Source organism: Myodes glareolus, chromosome 2 (genome assembly GCF_982192425.1).
Source record: "Myodes glareolus chromosome 2, mMyoGla1.1, whole genome shotgun sequence".
In the NCBI taxonomy this organism is placed as follows: Eukaryota; Metazoa; Chordata; class Mammalia; order Rodentia; family Cricetidae; genus Myodes; species Myodes glareolus.
The window spans coordinates 68,437,213-68,458,658 of record NC_142027.1 but is presented as its reverse complement, the minus strand read 5'-3'; the positions used below and the strand labels follow the sequence as shown (position 1 = coordinate 68,458,658).

Below are 21,446 nucleotides of genomic sequence, written 5' to 3'. Positions count from 1 at the left end.
TGAGGAGCTGGACTTAGATGAGGATAACTCTTCCGTCAACCCCCCCTAACCGAGAACCCTTGTGCTCAGTTCACAGATAACGGCCAGATCATTTTCCCAGAGTCAGACTACAGCATCTTCTCCTACCCCAACCCACCTCAAAGAGGCTTCACAGGAAGGGAAGGTGTGGCCATGGTGGCCCCATTCTGGGATGATGCTGACTTCTCTAGCTCCAGGGGAACCATATTCTACCAGGTGGGTCATTCCCAGCCTTGACAGTCAGGAGCTCCAGCATCCTGCCTGGAGAGATGAAGGGCACTGAAAGGGCATTGCATGACAGCCTAGGCTTGTGTGGGAAGCGACTGAAGCTTAAATACAGGGTAGGGAGGAAGCCAAGGAAGAATGCTAAGCAGACCCTGGAACACCCTACTCCAACCATGTGGAAGCCTGCAGGTGACAGGGATGGAGATGTAGAGGGGCTGTCTTAATGAGTCTGAGCCAAACAGACCCCCCTCTCTATTTCTGAATTAAATTAATAATTCCATCCTGTCAAAGTATGTAGCATCGGCTGTCACAGCAATTGTGCTTGTATACCTGCCATTGACAAGAAACTACTTAAGTTCCAAGGATGGAAAGGCATATACCCATCCTTTAGGAGTTACAAGCTAGACACAGGAATGTAAAATTTGACACACACGGCCATATCATCCAAGTCAGTTTGAGCTAAGAGATGCATCTGTTCAATTCTAGAAGGTTTAACTTTCTAAGGTAGGGACTCTCTAGCTCACATGCCCCAGATTTTCCTGCAGCCTAAATTTAAATTGATCTTAACGTCCAAAGAACTTGCAAAAATTCAGACTTGTGGGAAAGATGCACAAGCAGCCACGGGCACTGAAGTGAACAGCATCCCCAAGCAGGAAGCAGGGACCCCTTAGGGTTCTGGTTCTCAACATTCCTAGTGCTCCGGTCCTTTAATACAGTTCTTTATGCTGTGGTGACCCCCAATCACAACAACATTTTTGTTGGTACCTCATAACTGTAATTTCGCTAATGTTATGAATTGTAATGCAGATATCTGATATGTGACCCCTTTGAAAGGGTTGTTCAAACTCCACAGGGATTGAGACTCATAGGTTGAGAACCACTGCCTTATGGGAATTGAACGGGACTCTGAATTCTTTTCTCATGCCTACTTTCCGTTTTTAGGAATACAACACACTTCATGATGAAAACAACGGGCTCATCCGGAAGGTGGAGACTTTGATTCGTGAGTTCACAAGTGATTGGAGCTACAAAGCCAAGTGGACCTTGAAAGTCACCTGGTTCAACGTTCCTGCCTATCCTGCCCAGTGGAACTATGGGGTGAGTGGACCATGGGTGCTGGCTCCCTGTGAGCCTGGTGGGAGCCAGACATCCCAGTAGACTCATAGGGAGCCTCCCTGACTGGAGGAAAGACTGCTGGCTATAGCTACCCCATGAAAGCACGGTCTATGAGTACTCACGACGGGCCAGGCCTGCCACGTCAGAAACCTCGACTACATTTACAGGCAAGAATGTCTGTGGGCTGACAAGGTCACGTGACTTCAGCTCCCCTTTACTAGAGTGAAGTATCAGCGCACGGCACTCAGCAAACAGTTCACTGACTTCCTACCTGGGACAGGTCCTCTATACCACACACAGGACCTGGACTTACTTATCCCTGAGGGAGAGACAAGGAGGCCTTTAGTGGCTCTGCTGTCTCGTCTAACCTCTCAGGTTCCCATAGCTCTCTCTTAAAAACCGTCTTCTAATGGGATTGCAACCCAAAGCCCTTTATTTCCTCTCCCTGCAAAAAGAGTCACAAGGAAGGAGAACTGGCCACTCTAAGTGCTTTGACACTCAAGGTAACTGATGCTCTGATCACAGCAAAGTTGACTGCAAGTCCAGCCCAGGGACAGGTGACAGGCCTGTGTCTGGCAGGGGTGTGGGGGATCAGGGTGTGGGGCACCAGGGAGGAACCTCCAGACCTCTCATAGATGTCTCCATTTGTCTCTCGCCGACTTCCAGACCAACACCTACCAAGCCATCCTCTCCACAGATGGAAGCAGTTCCTATGCCCTGTTTCTCTACCAGAGTGGTGGGATGCGCTGGGATGTGGCCCAGGGTCTGAGCAACAGAGTCGTCATGGGCTTCTCCAGGTAGGACAGGATCGGCTGTCAGCACTGAACTGTGAGAGATAAGGGTTCCCTGCTCACACTCTCATCCAATCCTTGAAGATGCAGCTTCCTGGTGAAAATCACCCCCCCACACACACACATTCATCCTACCATCAAGTCTATCCCAGCGCCTGTGCAATGGAGCCTTTCAACCTTTGACCTTCCTGGTTTCCACTGACCTTAGCTGACTTCTCAGCTAATAGCGGCTCATTACTCCTATTATATCATATACTCTATTTCCTTATTTGTTTGTTTGTTTGTTTGTTTAACTTGTGGTCACAGCCACCCATGATAGCTGACCAGTATCCTATAAGATAAGACTGTTCATTGTTCTCTAGGTAAGAAAACTTAGGTTCAAACAGATGAGTAATTTGCTCCAAGTCAGAGTTTCAAAGTGACAAAGCGGGCATCTGAACACAGACATCCAAGTTTGGAATGTGTGATTCCTGGCATTCTACAGCTTAGCTGGAGAAGGAAGCGAGGTGAAAAGCCGTGGCTAGCTGTAGTGTGGGCTTCTGCACGGGAAGGAGCCGCAGTCTCTGAGGCAACAGCTCCCACCCCACTGATTGATTATGAGGCAATCAGTTGTGATGGCCATGCATCGTGTGTTTGCAGTAATTGTCACAGACGGTTTTCTGTTCCACCGAGGTATGTCCAGGCTGCCCTCCAAGGGCGTGGCTTGGACTGGTTTTAGGTGTGCAGTGAAGGAGGAAAGCGTGTAATTATCCAGGGAGCTGTCAATTTCACACCGTCTTCAGTGTACCCACCAGAGATGTCAGGCGTGAATGTGTCCCCCAGCCTGTATGGCAGTGGAGCACTTTCTGCGGGCATACTCCTACACTGGCACCATGGCTGTTGCTGCAGGTCCTCCTTCCATTCTGGATCCACACTGAAGGTGAAGGTGGCGGAACCTTGAATCTGGTCTCTCCACTCAGATCTGAGGAGGGATTTGCAAATGTCACGGCACTGAAGCTTTACAATGCTGTGAGGTGGTTGCAAACAACATCTCTGTCACCCAGATAGAAAAATCCTAAAGTCAGACATGTTCAATAACCATGACCACCAAGCTAGTGAGTGCCCGAGTCGACGGCTGACCGTGATTGCCTGGCTTCAGAGACTGGCTTTGAACCGTCTCTTGCAGTACGTTCTCAGAGAGCTTCAAGAGAAACAAAGGGAAATATGGCCTCAACTCTGTTGCTTTCACACCCGCTGTGTCCTGAGTGAGCCCACTGTCATTGATCAGATGTGGGGTGAAGCAGAGGCTCCCCATCCCCACCCATCCTCTCTTCCTCCTCAGCGCTGGGGCTTGTGACTTAATCTGGCTGCCCACCCGACTGAGCGTGGGCTACCAGCTGCTGACTGGGGGCTAGCCGGAGTAACTGACAAACTGAATGTGTGAGTGGCTTTCAGCTGAGAGCAAAGAGCCTGAGTGTGACACTTCTGAGTCTTTCCCTTTGCCTGCAGTGGAGATGGGTATTTTGAAAACAGCCCGCTGACATTCCGGCCAGCAATGGAGAAGTACCGTCCAGATCGATTCCTGAATTCCAAATTAGGTAAAAGTGCCACCCAACATGTGTGAGCTGGCCCCAGTTCTCTCTTGCCCTCTACTCTATAAGCCATGGCAGTCTTAGACTGCTGTCGCCTCTCTGCCACCCCAGAGAGCATCCTGCACAGGCCGACCACCTACAGGTACATCCACAGCTGACATCACCTAGGCAACGGCTTCTTTTCACACCCTCGGACCCTGTAAGTTCCCTTCCTTGGGAAAGCCAAACCCTGGACGTCTGTCAGTGGGCATTCAGGTTCTGGAGTGAGGACAAGGGTATTGCAGGCAGGGAATTAGGATGACCATCTAAATGTCCCATTCCAGAGCTGGAATGAAATCCCTAAGGAGATCGACCAGAAGGTGTTCCAAAAGGCTGACATTCACTTAATCAACATTTATCGAACACCTATTATATGCCAGGCAGCAGGTTAACAGACAGAAAAATGAAAGGAGAAGGTGAGAAAGGTCAACCATGCTGGCTCTCAACAAGCATTCGCTGTGGAAGAGACCCTAGTGTCCAGACGTTCTTTGTGACTTAGTGTAATAGAGAGAGGCTCAAAAGGGGAAGAAAGTCCAGCTTCCAAACTGTGATGGCGAAGAGGGCATGCCAGCACTGGGGAGAAGTCAGCCATGTAGATTCTTTTTTTTTTTTTTTTTTTTTTTTTTTGAGACAGAGTTTCTTTGTGTTGCTTTGGAGTCTGTCCTGGAACTGGCTCTGTAGACCAGGCTGGCTTCAAATTCACAGAGATCTGCCTGCCTCTGCCTCTTGAGTACTGATATTAAAGGTGTGTGCCACCACTGCCCGGCACCATGTAGATCTTGAAGCCTGAGTTCAGGTCTGATTGATCTGGGACAAAGATGTTTGGCAATCAGAAATATGAGTGAAGGTCAAATGACAGGTGGGTGCCATCCCATGGAAGAGCTTCCCTGTGACATCAGTATTTCTTTGTCAAACACATCTGCCTATGATTTAGAGTGTCTCACGGTGTGTGTGTGTGTGTGTGTGTGTGTGTGTGTGTGTGTGTGTGTGTGTGCGTGCATGTATGAACAGGTCATTATAAACAATGTTATTCTTCTGAAAACATTCAGTTTCTTAATTCAGGTGGATATGGGTTGAAAATCTCATATACTACAGTATACTATGTTGGGGGCAGGGCTCTGGAATCTCCTCTCCCTGAAGAAGTGTGTGGTACGAAATGTCCAATGAATTGAAGGTTTAAACTTCACAACTCCATTGAGGATTTTTTCTAGTGACCTCCCCCTTCCCAAGATGGTATCTGGGCCCAAAAGTGGCTTCCACAGTTTCACGGTGTTAGAACAAGGCCCTTCTAGCATGCCAATTTCTCTGTGACTTCCAGATAGTCTCTGGGCAGGGACCTACCTCTGTCCTGGTTGCTTTGACCACTGAAAGGAAAGGAAGGGTACATTATGTCTGATGGCATGTCTCTAGAGGAGGAGGTGGTCATTTAGGAATTGGAAGGTGCAGCAGAGAGAAAAAGAGAGACAGAGAAGGGGAAGGGAAGGAGAATGAACAGCAGGCAAGAAAGAGGGAAGGCGGGCAGGTCAAATTGGATCGCAGTGTCTTCTCCCTGCCCAGCACTTGTCCCACAGTTTTGCCGTAAGGTCTAAGACTTGAAGTGTTTTTGGAGCTTCTGTTCAAGGTGGTTTGGAGATAAATCGTTGCCAGTCTGAATTGGGTCCCTTCCTAGGAGGAGCTGTCCAGAGAGGCAGGGCGTAGGATGGAGGATGCAGTCGGAGTTTGTGCGGAGCCAGAGCTGAAGCAGAGCTTGCAGGCTCTGCCCCCGCGGTAATCACCAATCTCCTTGTCCCCCAGGCATCCGGGGGCTGCAGGTCTACAGACTACACAAGGAGGTGAGGCCCAACTACCGGCTCAAGTGCCTGTGGTGGCTGGACAGCCAGCCTCAGTGGTCAGGCTGGAGCTGGGGCCGGAGCCAGCTTTCCTGCCCTTGCTCCTGGCAGCAGGGACGACGGGACTTGCGATTCTGGCGCATGAACACAGGTGATACCCTCCTCCTGCCCTTCACAAACCCCACCGACTGTCACCTCTGCTCACACCTGTTCCACCCTTTCCCAGACACCCTGAGCACCCCACCCCGCAGATGAACTCGCCCTGTTCATCTCCACTTACCGTGAGCTCCTTGGCTGATCTCATTGCAGGCTGGCGGTACGGCAGTGACAGGCAACTGTGCAGCTTCTCCTCTGGGCAAGGGGGCGTGTGCTGCAGCTATGGCCGCTGGGGAGAGTTTCGGGAAGGCTGGAGAATGCACAGTCCTTGGCAGTTTGGTATGTGTCTCCGTGGAGATCTCAACACATCTTAATAGGACAGAGACCTGAAATCATCTCCCCACAGAGACCTTCCGAGGGAAGACGTGGAGTTGAACAAGGCAGGGTAGCTTGCCGCTGCCCACCCTGGGGTCCGCTCTAGGCTCTTTATACCGTTGTCTATGTCCGCTCTTCCCCTGGCCCTCTGACAGCTTGTACTACCTGCCATGCTATGTAATAACCCCACATGCCTTCAAGGAGGACATGCAATGGCATTCTGTCACAGACTACTGCCAGTCATTGAGCATGGGAGGAAGTGAGCTGTGTCATGCCTGTCTCTTGCTACTGATACCACCATGCTCTACCAAAGCCGCCTGCTGGCTCTCTGGCACTCTGCCCTCTGACAGACTGTTCCTCTCCACAGAGCAGGAGCGGGAGGCACAGAAGTGGTGCTGCCAATGGAACGACAAGCCCGCCTTCTGTGCCCTGTACCGTCGCGTACGGCCCCGCCTTAGCTGTGCTGCGTACAGACCCCCGCGACCCGGTGAGCATCATGGTGGAGGTGGAGCATCCAGGAAGGGAGCCTGGGTTAGCAAGAGATCAGCTTCCTAGGGCAGAATTGTGACCACAGGGATGACGAGGCAAGCCTTGTGGGAACCTAACAGCAAACAGAAGGCTTTGTATGTGGCGTTGGCTTAGGGGCAAGAGCTGGGGTCAGAGACTACAAGCGTAAGAGGCCTTTGGGTCAGGTTCTGGATGCCAGGAGAATTTGCCTGAGTTTGAGTCCACCAAGACAGAACCCCTACCTGCTGGGCAGTTACGCTAACATGTAATGTCTTTTCTTTCAGCTTGGACATTTGGTGATCCCCACATCACCACTTTGGATAATGTCACTTACACCTTCAATGGGCTAGGGGACTTTCTGCTGGTCCAGGCCCAGGACACAAATTCCTCCTTCCGGCTGGAGGGCCGCACTGCCCAGACAGGCTCTGCTAAGGCCACTAACTTCATTGCCTTTGCGGCTCAGTACAACACCAGCAGCCTGGCTTCCCCAATCACAGTAAGTGAGGGGTTATCCAGGGTATCCTTGCTTTCCCTTCCCCAGGACCCCGCAGAGACAGACCATCAGCTGGACACCGGAGGAGGACGAGAATAAGGAAAAGAGGAGAGATTAGTTTTCTATTTTCTCACTGTTGTGTCCGGGTACCTGATAAGGAGCAGCTTAAGGAAGGAAGGGTGTGCTGGCTAGTTTTACGTCAACTTGACAAAGTGGCAACCGTCCGAGAGAAGGGAAGCTCAATTAAGAAAATGTCTCCATAAAACTGAGCTGCAGGCAAACCTGTAGGGCATTTTCTTTTTCTTTTTTCCTTTTTTGGTTTTTCTGAAACAGGGTTTCTCTGTTGCTTTGGAGCTTATCCTGGACATTTTCTTGATTAGTGACTGATGTGGGAGGGCCCAGTCCATGGTAGGTGGCACCATCCCTGGGCTGGTGGTTCTGGCTTCTATAAGAAAGCAGGCTGAGCAAGCCCTGGGAAGCAAGGCAGTGAGCAGCATCCCTCCACGGCCTCTGCATCAGCTCCTGCCTCCAGGTTCCTGCCCTGCTTGAGTTCCTGTCCTGACTTCCTTCAGTGATGAACAGTGATGTGGAAGTGTGAGCCAGATAAACCCTTCTCCCCAAGCTGCTTTGGTCATGGCTTTTCATCACAAAAATAGTAAAAGTAAAGCGTTTATTTTGTCTCCCAGTTTGGCGCTCAGTTAAAGAGTTCAGGAAACACACACATAGACACACCCAGACATGTGTTTCCATGGTGATCCTACAGCCTGGGACAAAGGGAGAGAGGACACAGCTATAGATGAGAGAGAAGAGTAAAACGTAGAGACGGCAGAATCACGATGGGTGCCGTCTCTTACTGGCTGTTCAACCTTGACAAAAGCTTACAGTGCCACTGTTTCCTCACAGCACAGTGGGGACAATAGGGCGGGGACAATGGTATTGTCTGCTCCACGGAGCTCCACGCATGCTCGCATGCTCGTTGGCATATCCTTATCGTTTGCCCTGTCCATCACCTACCTCTTTCACTGGCCTGGATTATAGCCTTGAATTGCTCTCCAGAGTCTTATTTCCAGGCCTCTGCCCTGCCTGCTCGTATTGGGCTCAGGCCTCCTTCAATTCCTTTCCAGGTTCAGTGGTTCCTAGAACCCAATGACACAGTTCGAGTTCTACACAATAACCAGACCGTGACCTTTAACACCAGCTACACGGATGAAGGTAGGCTCAGTAGCCGTCAGCACCCAGCCCCACCCCACATTCTTTGGTTCCAGCAGCCTCTCAGCCCCCTGGGAGTGGTGTGCTGGGGGATGCTACAACACCCGGCAAAACAGAATGTTTGCACTCTGCCCCTCTGTCCCTTAAACTGCTGCATTAGAAGGGTCTTCTTCATCCAGCCCGGACATTGAACTTTCCTCATTTCTTACCGCAGAAGGAAGTGTCTAGAGACTGGGCTGGGTGGCATGGGACCTTTAGTTGAGGCATGGTCAGGATTCCCAGTGCCCTCTGTGTCATGAGCCTTCGTTGCTGCTGAGTCGTTGGCCCAAGAGGCATGCTGGCTGAGGTGTCACTTGTCCCCCTATCTTCCAGACTTGCCAATGTTCAATACCACTGGCGTCCTCCTGACCCAAAGTGGCTCCCAGGTTTCAGCCAGCTTTGACGGAACAGTGACCATCTCCGTGATTGCTCTCTCCAACATCCTCCATGCTTCCTCCAGCCTCCCAGAGGAGTACCGCAACCACACGCAGGGACTCCTGGGTAAGAATGGGGCTCAGACCCTACACAGGCAGCTGTCTCGCCTGTGGGCCTTGGACTTCACTACCCAGGTTTTCCTCAGTGCCCTAGGGCTCAGAGGAGACTGCTTCACTCGCTTCACTCACTGTTTAGGCTAACTTCCTGTTTGTCCACAGTCTCTTCAAGGGAATCTGAAGGAGGCACTATGGGAAAGGTGGGGGCCCGCCCGGCTGCCCTCTCCCTCCCTCCACACCTACGTTTCCTTTTCTGGCCCTCATCTCCTCCTTCTTCCCGTTGTCCCCCACATCCTTCCTGCTTCTCCCTCTTTAAAGCACAAAGGTGCAGGGTGAGCATGTGGTCCTCTCTCACCTCCTGGGACCCTGGACGGGGACAGATGCAGCTGTCTTGTCAGAGGCACCCTGGAGAATGGGCACCACCTTCCTGTGGAGACGAACCTCCTATTCTTTCCCACAGGCGTCTGGAATGACAATCTGGAAGATGACTTCAGGATGCCCAATGGCTCCACCATCCCTGCCCACAGCTCTGAGGAGACCATTTTTCACTACGGAATGACATGTGAGTCTGGGGTCCTCAGGCCACTGGGGCAGGTCAATGAGGGAGCGGATGTACTGTCTCTATTGTGTTTGTGGGGGCCCTTAGCCACCCTTGGCAAGGTCCAAAGACGTTGCCACTGTCCCATGTTTATCCCTGCCTCCACTCCACCTGTATGTCCCTCCTGGGAAGTGGGAAAGGGAGTGGGTGACCTTCCCTCACTAAGGCAGGCCTTTCCAGACTCAGAAGCCAGAAGCCTTCTCATCCTTACCAGTTCCCATGCCTCATCCCCTCACCCATCGTGAGGACAAGGGGCAGGCACAACTAACGCATGGCTGGAGTCTCACACCATCATCTTAACGCCTGTGTTCCAGGGCAAATCAATGGGACAGGCCTGCTTGGGGTGAGAACAGACTCTCTGCCTTCCAACTTCACCCCCGTCTTCTTGTCCCAACTGTTGAACACCTCAAATGAAGACGTGACCTCTGGGTGCCACGGAGACCCACAGTGCAAGTTTGACGCCCTGGCCACAGGAAACGCAGCCATCGGACAAAATACCAACATGATATTTGAAGCATTCCAGCACGTGAATGGCACCCTCAGTAAGTCACGGGAGGCACCGAGGGGCCTTTCCGCAGACAGAAAGCCGGCGGGGACCCCATTTCATGACTCTCTTTCAAGTTCCGCATTTTTATTCCTTTAATGGATCAAAGCCTCCGACAGCTCCCAGCTCACTCAGGCCCTCTGACAGCCAACAGCCTTCCCTTCACTGCCCAATGCAGTCTGTCCCCTCCCTCAACCAGAAGCCCTTTCCTGACGCTCCCCTCTCCTCCCATCTCTTCTGCCCCAGGGGCTTCTTCTTTGGGCTCACCGGTAACTTTGCACGTGCCTCTCTCTTGCCTGCAAGGCTCTCTCCACAGACAGCCACAGGCATGTTCTCTCTCATTCTTCGAAACTGCTTGTTTAGCAAGGCCCTCTGGGCTGCCTTGTCTCTTATTTCTTCTCTATTCACACTTCTTTTCCTGATTATTTTCCTTAGTATTTATAACTACTCAGTGCATTCTATTATTTGTGATTCCCTTAGGTCTCTTTTTCCATCACTTGTCCATTGCTATAGAGACTAGTGCCATACCTATATCATGTGCTTGATAACTCTATTAATGGAATGAATTAATAAGCAATGCTAAGAAACAACATTGGGAGAGTTGGAAAATGGAATATCCATTTTCAGAACACCCTCACAGGTTTCAGTTCTTCCTGGGGTAAACACCAACCATCTATTCCGAAGGCCCAGCGTGGCATTCTGTTCAGGGAAGAAATGATCCAGTTTGAGGAAGAGATTGGAAAATGGAGTCTAATGTTTGCAGAGCAGAAAGACTGAGTCCTGCTCGGGAGGTGGGCCCCGGGCTTGGGAAGGGCTTGTAGGAAGAGTCATGGAGAAAGGGAGCAGAAAGGGAAGGCTGGAGAGGTTCCTGCGCATAGCTGGTTTCTGCCATGTCTCTGTTTCAGATCAGTACCCGCCCTCTATTCACTGCCCCCGCGAGATTCAAGCCTACAAGGAGCGGACGAAGATCATTAAGATCACCAGCGACTCTAAGGATGTCACATTCAGCCTCACCAATGAGTGTAGTGGCTTTAAACTCTCTGGTGAGAATCTTTGGCTGGCAACAGCATGGAGTAAGGGCTGAGAGACCAGAGTCAACTTGGGCTGTCTTGCATTTCTTCATTCTGCTCAGTAACCTGTCATCTTTCCATTTGAGTAACTAGGACCAACCAATGTTTTCCCTGCTTCAACCTCCTTTCCCCATCTTGTGTGTCTCTCTCCTTCTCCCACTCCCATTCCCAGCTCAAGCTGGCCTGAAACTTCCTCTGTAACCCAGACAACAAACAAAAAAATTCCCTGAACAGTGTGATGACCGGTTTTCAATGTCTACTTGCCATAACCTGAAATTACCTGAAAAGGGAGTCTCAATGGAGGAATTATCTAGATCAGCCTGGTCTGTGGGCATGTTTGTTGGGAGGGCTGTTGTCTTGATTGTCAATCATGGTGAGACAAACCACCGTGAATATGGGAGGCACCATTTTGTGGGCAGAGCCTTGAACTGTTTAAGAATGAAGCAAACTGGCTGAACTGAAGCCACCAAGCAAATAGCAGGCATCACGGGTGCATCCGTTTTTCTCTGCTCTTGACTGGGTGTGACGATTAGCTAACCTCCCCTTCGCGGTGGACTCTAACCTGGAGTCGTAAGGCAAATACAGCTTCCTCCCCTAAACTACTTTTGTTCCTGGTGTTTTAGGGCAGCATCAGAAATAAAACTAGAACAAGAACAAATCACCACATCTGACCTGAGAAACAGCATTTCTTTTGAAAATACTTTTTTTGTTAATTTTAATTTTGTTCCTGTGTGTGTAGGGGTATGTGCACAAGGGTTCAGGTGCTGGAACCTGCCAGAGGAGTTGGATCCCCTGGAGTTGGAGTTATAGGCAGTGTGAGCCGCCTGAAGTGGATGCTGGGACTCGAACTCTGGTCCTCTCATGCAGCTGTGTGTGCTCTGAATCCTGGAGCCATCTCTCCAGGTCCTGAGAAACAGACTTTCTTAATATCGGTGCTTATAGCTGGCTATAGTGGCTCAAGACTGTCATCTTAGAGGAAGGAGGATTGCCATGAGATCAAGACCAGTCTGGGAATCAGAATGACACATGGTCCCAAGCTAAAAAAGATAGCTAGAGTTCAAATAGGTGGTTCCCTCCCCCAAGTGAGTAGCAGTAAGGGGTTTAGATAGACGGAACTAAATAGATAAACTTGCTCTGGGCACACAGAACTAATGTAAAGGTCATTTTACTTCCATCTAATAAAATACTTGTTTTTGTTTTGTTTTTTTTTTGAGACAAGAGTCTCACTATCTGACTCTGGCTGTCCTAGAACTGACTGTGTAGAACAGCCTAGCCTTGAATTTACAGAGATGTGCCTGCCTCTGCCCCTTGGGATTATAAACTACCATGCCCAGTTATATGTATCATTTTTAACCATCATGGAACATTTACCAGATCATTAGAATGATCAAGTATGACCATTAAAAATACTAGTTTAACTTGGCAGTGTTAGTGAACACCTTTAATCCCAGAACTGAGAGACAGAGGCAGGCGGCTCTCCAAGTTCAAGGCCAGCCTTGTTTACAGAGTGAGTTCCGGGACAGCTGAGGCTTCACAGAGAGACCCTGTCTCCTTGAAAAATAATAATACTAATTTACAGGGTTGGCGAGAAGCTCAGCAGATGAGAGCACTTGCCACCAAGCCTGATAACCTAATTTTCATCCTGGGACCCATGTGGTGGAAGGAAAAAAACCAACTCTTGCAAGCTGAACTCTGACCTCCACATGAATGTTATGGCTTGCATACATGCTCCCACATGAAATAAAATAAATAAATCAAATAAGATCCATAAGTTTACAGCATTATCATAGCTACTAAAAGAACAATACACTGTGGAATAAGACTGAAAAATGTCAATACCTTTATTGGTACTTTTTGTTGTTTTCCCGGTGGTTAGCCAAGCTTATCCGCCTTTCTCTCTCCTCTGACTTCCCAGATCAGGGCCAGCACAGCACATCTTTCCCTCTTAGTGATGGTGTCTGAGAACCTAGGCCAGTAGCTGTGACTTGGTGGGCTAATGCAGCAGGGAGAGCGACTTTCTTTGCTAAACCAGAGTCATCAGGGACCTTCCTCTGGGCTCCAACCACCGATCTGCCTCATTTCGCTTTTCTGGGGTATAGAGGGGACACTTTGTCTACATCTCCTTTGTTCCATATGGCGCTGCCTTGGTCCACAATGGCATTACAAGGCTTTCTGCCAGCTTGGGCTCCTCTCCCGGGAGGTGAGGGTGTGAAGTCAACTCCATCCATCCTTACTCTTTGTTCCCTCCAACCTGCTGCCTATTCCCTGTAGTCTGACGTCTGATAAGGTAGCGGTCAAGGCCTGGGAAGTCAGAGGAGAGGATGGTGAGAAGGGAGAAAAGAGGTGCTGGGAGACGGAGTCACTCCAGCCCGCGGTTTGGGAAGTGTTAAGCAGAAGCTGACACTTATGCTTGGTCCCAAGCATGACCCATCCCAGTACAGGCTCAGGCAGAGATGCGCTTAGAGGCCTCTTCATGCGAGTGGGAGGGGAGCAGCCTTCTCCTATTTCTACCTACACCCAGCACCCCAGCTCGGTCAGCAGGAGCCGCCTCCCTCCAGCTTAGAGCATGAATTCCAGCTGCAGGGAATTGCGTCTTTGCTCAAAAGGATGCCTGATGGATGGCATTCAGGATTCGGGGAGAAGCAGGGTGTTCGACGCCAGCATGCATTGACCACAGAGCAGAGGACCTCCCTGCCATCAAGGTCTCTTTTTCTCTGGACAGATAATGGGAGTTTGCTGTGGACGCCAGCACTTCCAGAAGCATGTACCCTGGAGATTCTAGCAAGGGATGCTAGGACTCACTTGTCGTCCATATTCCAGCCCAAGACTGTGGCTTGCTTCTGCAATATGGAGAGCCAGTGTTTGTACAATGAGACCAGCAGGGAGGGCAATTCTTCCCTTGAGGTGAGTATTGGTTGGGGGGAGGGGGAGCAGATGGAGGGATGCTGTGAGCATGCTCTCCCCTGGGCCAGGTGCGTGTGGGGAGGGTGGAGCTGTGGTGGTCAGTAAGTAGCTCAGGGGCCCATCTTGTGGGAAGAGGAACTTTCATCACTGCTTAGAGCACCTTACACCCTGTCAGGCTTAGAAATGCTCACCTCAGCCTTTCGCATAGTCCCCCACCGCAGCACCGAGGTGCAGGATGGGAAGTTCTGTGCACTCTGGAGAGAGGTCCGTAGCCTCCCATGCAGCTGCCCCGCTTTCCTCCCCACCAGCATCTGCTGGGCTGGGCTCCGGCACCACAAACCCTCACAGGACATAAAAGAGAGTAACTCACCACAACCATCTCCTTGGGCTTGGGAAGAGAGGGTGGGGTGTTGTCTTACGACCTCCAGCTCCTCTGCTTGCTGAGGAAGCACCTCTTTTTCCGTTAGGAGAAAATTCTCTCTATCCACGTTTGTGGTCAAGTTTCATGACCCACGTCTGCAGCTCTTGCCCCATTTCTGCTTTGTCTGTCTGCTTGTTTCTCTTTCCTCTCTGTTTCTTCCCCTGTCTCACTCTATCAAGGATTCCAGGAAAGGAGGAAGAGTGTGAGACAGGAGAGGCTGAGAGCCTACTGCAGGGCCAGACAGGGAATGGTGTAGCTATGGACAGGGACTCCCAGTCCTGTCCTGTTCAAGAAGGGGTCTGCTGGAGGGGCTGAGACAAGCAGGCCTTCTCACGGTCGAAGTGTCAGGCAGAGACACTAGAAGTCCTTTAGCTTGTGGACACCAGCCCCCCTGCTGTTATTCAGGTGACCAACTGTAAGTGCGACGAGGGCTCCTTTGGCCGCTTCTGTGAACGCTCCAAGAACCTCTGTGAGGTTCCATGCTTCCCAAAGGTGGCCTGCATTCCTGGGAAGGGCTGTGAGGCCTGCCCTCCGAACATGACTGGAGATGGGCGGCATTGTGCAGGTGAGCTGGGAACAGGGTCCTGGCAAGAGGAGGTTGCCAGGTTCTGGGGCCAGGTGATAGGCCAAGGATCTGTGATGGACAAAAACAACCTGGTGTGTCTGTCTTTAGCAACGCGTCTTCAAATTCCCCCCATGATAAGCTGTGGTAGGAGGGCTTAGAAAGGGATGGTGGATGGCGTGGGGCCGGAGGAGGGGATGCAGATGCTGAGGGTGGGGCTGAAGGAGAGCAGCTGTGAGACCCTGCTGTAGGAAACACGGGGAAAGACTGGTGGAGAAGAGTGGGGGGCCTGAGGTAAGTGGGACTCTCAGGCACCTGGGCATCCTCAGAGACACAAGGCTCAGGGGCTCTGTTTTTCCCAAGTCAGGACATCGGAAGTGTCGCCTTGGGACCCTAATGACAGAGGAACCTACATTCTCTTTTGAACTCTTTCCTGCCCATCTGCTCTTCTTCCTCTGAGTCACAGTAGCCACACAGCAGAGATGACGGTGCAGCCTCTCCAGCCCTAGAAGGCAGCCGAGTGGAGTCAGGAGACCCCTGTCTTTGACCAGAGTGGGTGGAGCCGGGAGACCGCCATGTGAGGGCCGAAGTAGACTGGGATCCTTCTCGCCAGCTTTCTGGGTCCCTCTCTGACAAGGGTGCTCTGAGCTGCATGCCACATCCTCTGCAGAGGTGGGAGAAGACTTACCTGGGAGAAGGGAAAAGGTTACAGAGAAATGCTTGGACAAGGATGAGGGAAAGACGATTTAGGGTTCAGGGCGGCCCACGAGCACAGCACAGATTGGGCATGGGCGAAAACAAACACACAAAACCCCACGATGTCCTGGGGGTCAGGTTTCAATGGGCTCCTCATCGCCTTCAGCTGCCCAGTCCTGGTATGGCTGACTGTACTGCCCCCTTTACAGCTCTCGAAGACTCTTTAGTCTGCCAGAACCATTTCTGCCCTACGGATTACTGCTATAACCACGGCCACTGCTACATCTCTGAGGCTCCAGGCTGCCAGCCCACTTGCACCTGCCCCCCAGCCTTCATTGATTCCCGCTGCTTCCTGGCTGGGAACGACTTCACTCCCACCATCTCTAAAGGTATGACTATAACCTCCTGCCATCCCTACCAGCCTCACGCGTCTCTTCTGCCTGGCTGGGAATGTTGGGAAAACCAGTGTCTGAGGCCCAAGTTTCCCAAACACCCAGGTCGGAACTGAGTTTTCCTCCCATGTGGTCAGTTTGGGGCAGGGGGAGCTAATGAGGGCTGAGAAGTCCCTGGGGTGATGATGGGTCCTGCTTCTCTCTTTCCAGAGCTTCCCTTGAGGACCATTGTGCTCTCGCTCAGGGAAAATGAAAATGCCTCCCAGGCTGACGTCAATGCCTCGGTCAGTGTTGCTTGTTGGGCTCCCAGTGGGAAGCAGATCTTGAAAGGAACCCATGGGGGCTGTATTATAACTTGCGCATCCTTCAACGACCTTAATTTCCCAAAGGAGGGGAACCTCTTGCCGGGGGCAGGCCAAGGGCCTAGGACATGGGGAAGCCTCAGGATTAGAGACCATAGCATGTATTAGAATTACCAGCTTGCCCTGAGAAGACTCTAGGGTGACATGTCACCCCAGCCTGTCCTTCTGGGTGCCCCTCATGATTCACACTTTCTGGCTGATATACAGAAGAAGTCACCTCCACCCGACTTCCAAAGGGAACTGTGATAGCGTGTCCTTGCCGATAGCTCCACTAAGCAAAGTAGGCGGATTGGTGAATGGTGGAAACTCTAGACTCCTGTACGCAGGGACTCAAATCTCTGCCCTGCCGCTTCCTAGAGCAGGTGTAACAATTGGAGAAGCCTATTTATAGCAGCGCTGCGTATAAACGTGGACAGCGTAAAGAGTGCCTGCCATCAGGCCAGGCCAAGACTGAAAGAACAAAGCATATAAAACATTTAGAACCAAAACACGACAGGCATTCAACGTGATTATTACTCTTGGCACCCTGAGGCTCAACCTCAACCCGTCAGATGTGTTGACATCCGTCTGCTGCCCTTACTGCAGGCTCTTTGAAATAAACGGCTCCTGAGTCACCTTGGCATTCCTGGCACCGGGCCGTGCCGGGATCTTAGCTAAACAATTTGTGTTTGGTATATATGAGGGAAGAGGAAGGACTGGGATCGGAGGCCAAGCAGAGGCGTTTGTTTCAGAGGTTCCCCTGGCAGTGCTGGCGGGGGAAGCGCCTTATCCCTCACCCATTGAGTATTTATTAAACAAGGACCCAGGCCAGTCTCATGTGAGAAGAGATGGGCTCCAGGGGTCCTAGGCCTTGCATTCAAAGGTGGGTGGTGACTCTCTGATTCTCATTCAGCCTGTCCTCCCATCCCCCCTCTCATTTTCCTCCACTGTAGGTGGCATACAGGCTAGGGACCCTGGACGTGCGGGCTTTTCTCTGGAACAGCCAAGTGGAGCTGACACGGATGTAAGTGAGGCTGTCCCTCCATGACGCCCTTCTCCCCTCCCCCGCTCCTCAAACCCTCACTGTTACCCCTCCCACACAGCTCTCCCTCAGCACAGCCCTCTGACAAGTCCATTCAACACTGGCGGGTCGTCTCCCACTTCCAGTACCGTCCCAGGGGGCCTGTCATCGATTTCCTGAACAACCAGCTGATAGACGCTGTGGTGGAGGTCTTCCTCCTCCAGCCTCGGAGTGGGCGGTCAAAGAGGAGCAACGGTGAAGCCAGGAGGAACGTCACCTTCTTCCCCATCTCCAGGGCAGACATCCACGATGTGACGGCCCGTGAGTCGCTTGCTCTGTCTTGGGGACAATATCGAGACAACCGGGAAAGAGGAGAGAAGTAACTAGGAGGGCCATCACAGACCCGAGGGCCACATCAAGCCCCAGTAGAAAGTATGTGGCCCTACATGCAGGTCTGCAGTTGAAGAGGCAGCAGGTTAAGTCAGCTCTGTGGTTTGCAAATCTCGGAGTGAAATTCAACACTTAGGAAAAGTCCCCATTACAAGGCTGGTTATTTGGAGAATATGAGGTTTGGCTAACTTCTGAGTGTGTGTTCGTCACTACTGGCATTTTCAGACCCTGCAAACTGTCACCCCCTTGGTGACAACCCTTAGGGCTGTACAGTAATTTATTTGCTAAGCGCCCCAACTCCGTTAAACACTGTTGATTGGATCCACTCTGCAGAACTGAGTACCCACAGATACAGGTATCTGTGCACTCAACCAATTGTTTCTCAGGATAAGCACCTGACATTTGACTTCTTAATGAAAAAGGTACAAATTACCTCAACTGTTGGCTTGTTCTATATGCGTCTTTGTCCTGCCTACAGTGAACCTGAGTATGCTGAGCTATTACTTCCTGTGTGACGGCTACGAGGGCTACGAACTGGTCTACAGCCCCCAGAACGGTGTCACCTGTGTGTCCCCATGTAGTAAGGGCTACTGTCACAATGGAGGCCAATGCCAGCACCTACCAAATGGGCCTCAATGCAGGTGGGTAGGGGCCTGGGGCGGGAGAGGATAGTACTGGGGAACAAGCTGAATGGGGCACCCCAACAAGTCCAGGAAGGCACCGTCCTTCCCAATGCATGACCCTGGGGTGACTCCCTAGTCGCTGGGGGACAAGAGGCAGAGGACGGGGGAGGTGAGAGGAGGCCAGGTGCCACTCCTCCGCATGGAGACAAAAAAGACATGCATTGCTTCTGAAACCCAGGCTAGTCGCAGAAGGTACTCCAACCCTCCTGGAGATGAGAAAACCGCACTTTAGAGCAGCTAGGGCCCAAGGGGCGCCCAGGGGGCACCCAGGAAGTACTAGAGCCTCCTGAGGATGGATGCCCTCCAACCCTGTAGAAAGGAACCCGCTGTCTGGGTCTGGTCCCAGTCCTGCCCCTCTGTAAGAGCGCTCAGTCTGGGGACGCCCCTGAAGCTGGATCCTTAGGTTGTTAGCAAACTGAGCGTCTCCCCTGAGGACACGGGCTCTGTTCACTCTTGACCCACTTAGTCCAGGACTGGTCAAAGGAGTTGGACTGAGTGGAGGATGGAGCCCATCCTTTGGGAGAATAAGGGGATGGGTTGTGACTGTATGGGTACCCCACCCTTCTGGGCCATCCAGGTGGGGTGGAATGTGCTATGCACACCTCCCTTCTTTAGCTGGTGACCTCCCTTCTTAAGCTGGCCTTGGGCAGACTGGATCCTCCACCTGGGGATAGCCCCTGCCTTATCCTGGATAACAACCCTTGGTCCCCAGGAGAGGAAGCCCAAGCAGGCTATGCCTGCATCCTCTCTCACCACGCTTCTGTCTGTCCCCAGCTGTGCGTCCTTCACCATCTATACATCCTGGGGCGAACACTGTGAGCACCTAAGTGTGAAACTTGGAGCCTTCTTCGGGATCTTCTTCGGAGCCTTGGGAGCCCTCCTGCTGCTGGGGATCTTGGCATTTGCAGCCTTTCACTTCTGTGGCTCCTCCATGTACAAGTTCTCCTACCCTTTGGCCTCAGAATTGTGAAGCCTGGCTCCAGATGATACCTCAGGACCCACCCGTCGCTCCTCCTCTGATCTAGGGAGACTGGAAAGAGGCTACTGAACAAAGAGGACTTGCAATTCTTCAAGAATGAATAAAGAAATGAAGTCAGACTATATATACCCTGGCAGTAGACCAGAGGCGCAGGAAAAGGCCATGATGACCAAATACAGCGATGGGTGGGTTTTCACAAAGACATATCTGAAAGAAGGACATTGCCATGTGTGAGTACATACACAAACACACACACATACACACAAACACACACACACAGAGTTAATGGGTGAGTGGTTCTACATTAACCAAAATGTTTTTACATATAAAACTGGCTTATTTCTCATTAAAATGTATTTACATAAAGTCTCTGTATTTTCATGTCTCCAAGCCATAGGTTCCATCCATCTCTTCTGGTGGCTGAAGGGCACAGTTCATTCTCCCAATCATCATAAACACAAATGTTAGGCAGGTGGTAAGGAGTCGGGCTGTGTGTCCCACCCTACCACAGTTCCCAGGTGCCCCGTGTTGGCTGCATCAGTGGCCACAGCGCTGGCTTGGTCCTTGTCTTACCCCACTCCTACACCTCAGCCAATGCTTTGGGGGCAGTTGTTCCCCAAAGATTCCTGCGCCAGAGCCTTGGTCCTTGGAGTGGCCATGTTGAAGTGGTAAACCTTCAAGAGGCAAAGCCTAGTACAAGGTGGTTAGGTCGTGGAAATCACCCTCAGGAAGACGAGTATTTCTCAAGGGAATTCCAGTGCCCCTGGAAATGAGATTCTATTACATGGGGCTAGCCTGTGCCCTTGGCCTCTTTTGCATATAGTGGATAGGTCTCTTCTGTTCTGTTTCTCTACCATTTGACCTAGTCAAGGGGCCCTGACCTAAAGGTCAAACAGATGAGGTCAATCAACCTTAGACTTCAACTTCTAAAATTGTGAACTGTATCAGTAAGGACCACACATGCCTGTAACCAAACTTGGGAAGCAGAGGCAGGAGGATCACTGCAAGATCTGAACCAGCAGGGTTTATAGCAAGATCTTATCTCCCAAAGGAGGGCCGTTTGCTAATGGATGCAAAGCACCTGCACAGCTCAGACTATGTGCGCTACAAATACATATTATTCTTGAAAGGGGAGTTGTCAGATTTAGCAAATAAAAATCAGAGGATGCCTGGTTAAATTAAATTTCTGAAAAGCCACCAGCACAATTTATTTTGTAGTAGAAGGGTGCTCCAGGAAATATTTAGGACTTTCTTTTATTTATTTATTTTTAAATTGTTCGTCTGAAGGTGTGACATACTCGATCGATACTCTATGCCTTGTCTAGTAACTCTGGTCACATTGCTGAGGTACTGAGGCACAGAATGGGGCACTGACAGGGAAAGGAGGTTGTCCCCTGGGGACACCATGCTGCGTCTGGCAAAGAGCTACCTTCCAGAAAGACAGAGCTAGATCAAGGGCACTACTGCAAGTTTTCACGAGTTTACTCCTGGCTCTTTGGTTTGGATTCTGTCACTTCGGCACCTGGGATAAAGAGGACTGGCCTAGCTGAGAAGAGGAAGCAGGCACACTCCAGTCCCAGCTGGTTACAGGCAGCAGAGACATCCTGAGGGGCCACCGCAGGACAAAGAGTGCTATCTGGGACCCCAAATGCCAATGTCCTTGCCCATTCTTCTCTGCTCTAAAGGAACTTTCCAGAATCTCCTGTGGGCCCAATGTAAGGAGCTAGATGGCCAGGATGAAAGAAAGCAGACGGCTGACCTGATCCACAACTTCAAACTCTTGATACTAGAAAGTGATCCACTCACTTACGCTCACGCAGTGTGGTAGCCAGCCCTCTCTCAAGGGACGAAAGGAGAACTAGATGGACAGGCTTTGGGTGACCTTGCCAGGAAAGTGCCCCATTGTGTTGTCTCTTCATGCTTTAGGGTCTCAGAGGTCACACCCAGTCACAGGTAACAAGGCAATGGTCTTGTTTAGGTCTGCATATGCTTTCACCTTCAGGAAATGTGGGGTGGTGTGTGTGTGTGTGTGTGTGTGTGTGTGTG

General features: G+C 51.2%; 1 protein-coding gene across 2 annotated transcripts in view; it reads left to right on the top strand.

Moving 5' to 3' along the window:
* The window catches only part of Muc4 (mucin 4, cell surface associated), a 60,152-nt gene extending 40,386 nt beyond the window's left edge, over positions 1-19,766 (top strand). Inside the window, exons 5-25 of one of the 2 annotated variants that reach the window (XM_087901229.1) lie at positions 70-234; positions 1,186-1,341; positions 2,026-2,156; positions 3,639-3,727; positions 5,555-5,740; positions 5,899-6,024; positions 6,428-6,547; positions 6,852-7,063; positions 8,185-8,272; positions 8,642-8,809; positions 9,260-9,361; positions 9,712-9,939; positions 10,847-10,984; positions 13,734-13,915; positions 14,742-14,901; positions 15,804-15,983; positions 16,197-16,270; positions 17,281-17,351; positions 17,431-17,669; positions 18,217-18,379; positions 19,196-19,766. In XM_087901229.1, the coding sequence (XP_087757355.1) occupies positions 70-234; positions 1,186-1,341; positions 2,026-2,156; positions 3,639-3,727; positions 5,555-5,740; positions 5,899-6,024; positions 6,428-6,547; positions 6,852-7,063; positions 8,185-8,272; positions 8,642-8,809; positions 9,260-9,361; positions 9,712-9,939; positions 10,847-10,984; positions 13,734-13,915; positions 14,742-14,901; positions 15,804-15,983; positions 16,197-16,270; positions 17,281-17,351; positions 17,431-17,669; positions 18,217-18,379; positions 19,196-19,391 (3,174 nt within the window). In that variant the 3' untranslated portion in view covers positions 19,392-19,766. Of the gene's footprint in view, positions 1-69; positions 235-1,185; positions 1,342-2,025; positions 2,157-3,638; positions 3,728-5,554; positions 5,741-5,898; positions 6,025-6,427; positions 6,548-6,851; positions 7,064-8,184; positions 8,273-8,641; positions 8,810-9,259; positions 9,362-9,711; positions 9,940-10,846; positions 10,985-13,733; positions 13,916-14,741; positions 14,902-15,803; positions 15,984-16,196; positions 16,271-17,280; positions 17,352-17,430; positions 17,670-18,216; positions 18,380-19,195 lie in introns of those variants that run through there. The other variant, XR_015736261.1, reaches the window with a different exon arrangement.
* Positions 19,767-21,446: the final 1,680 nt, after the last annotated feature.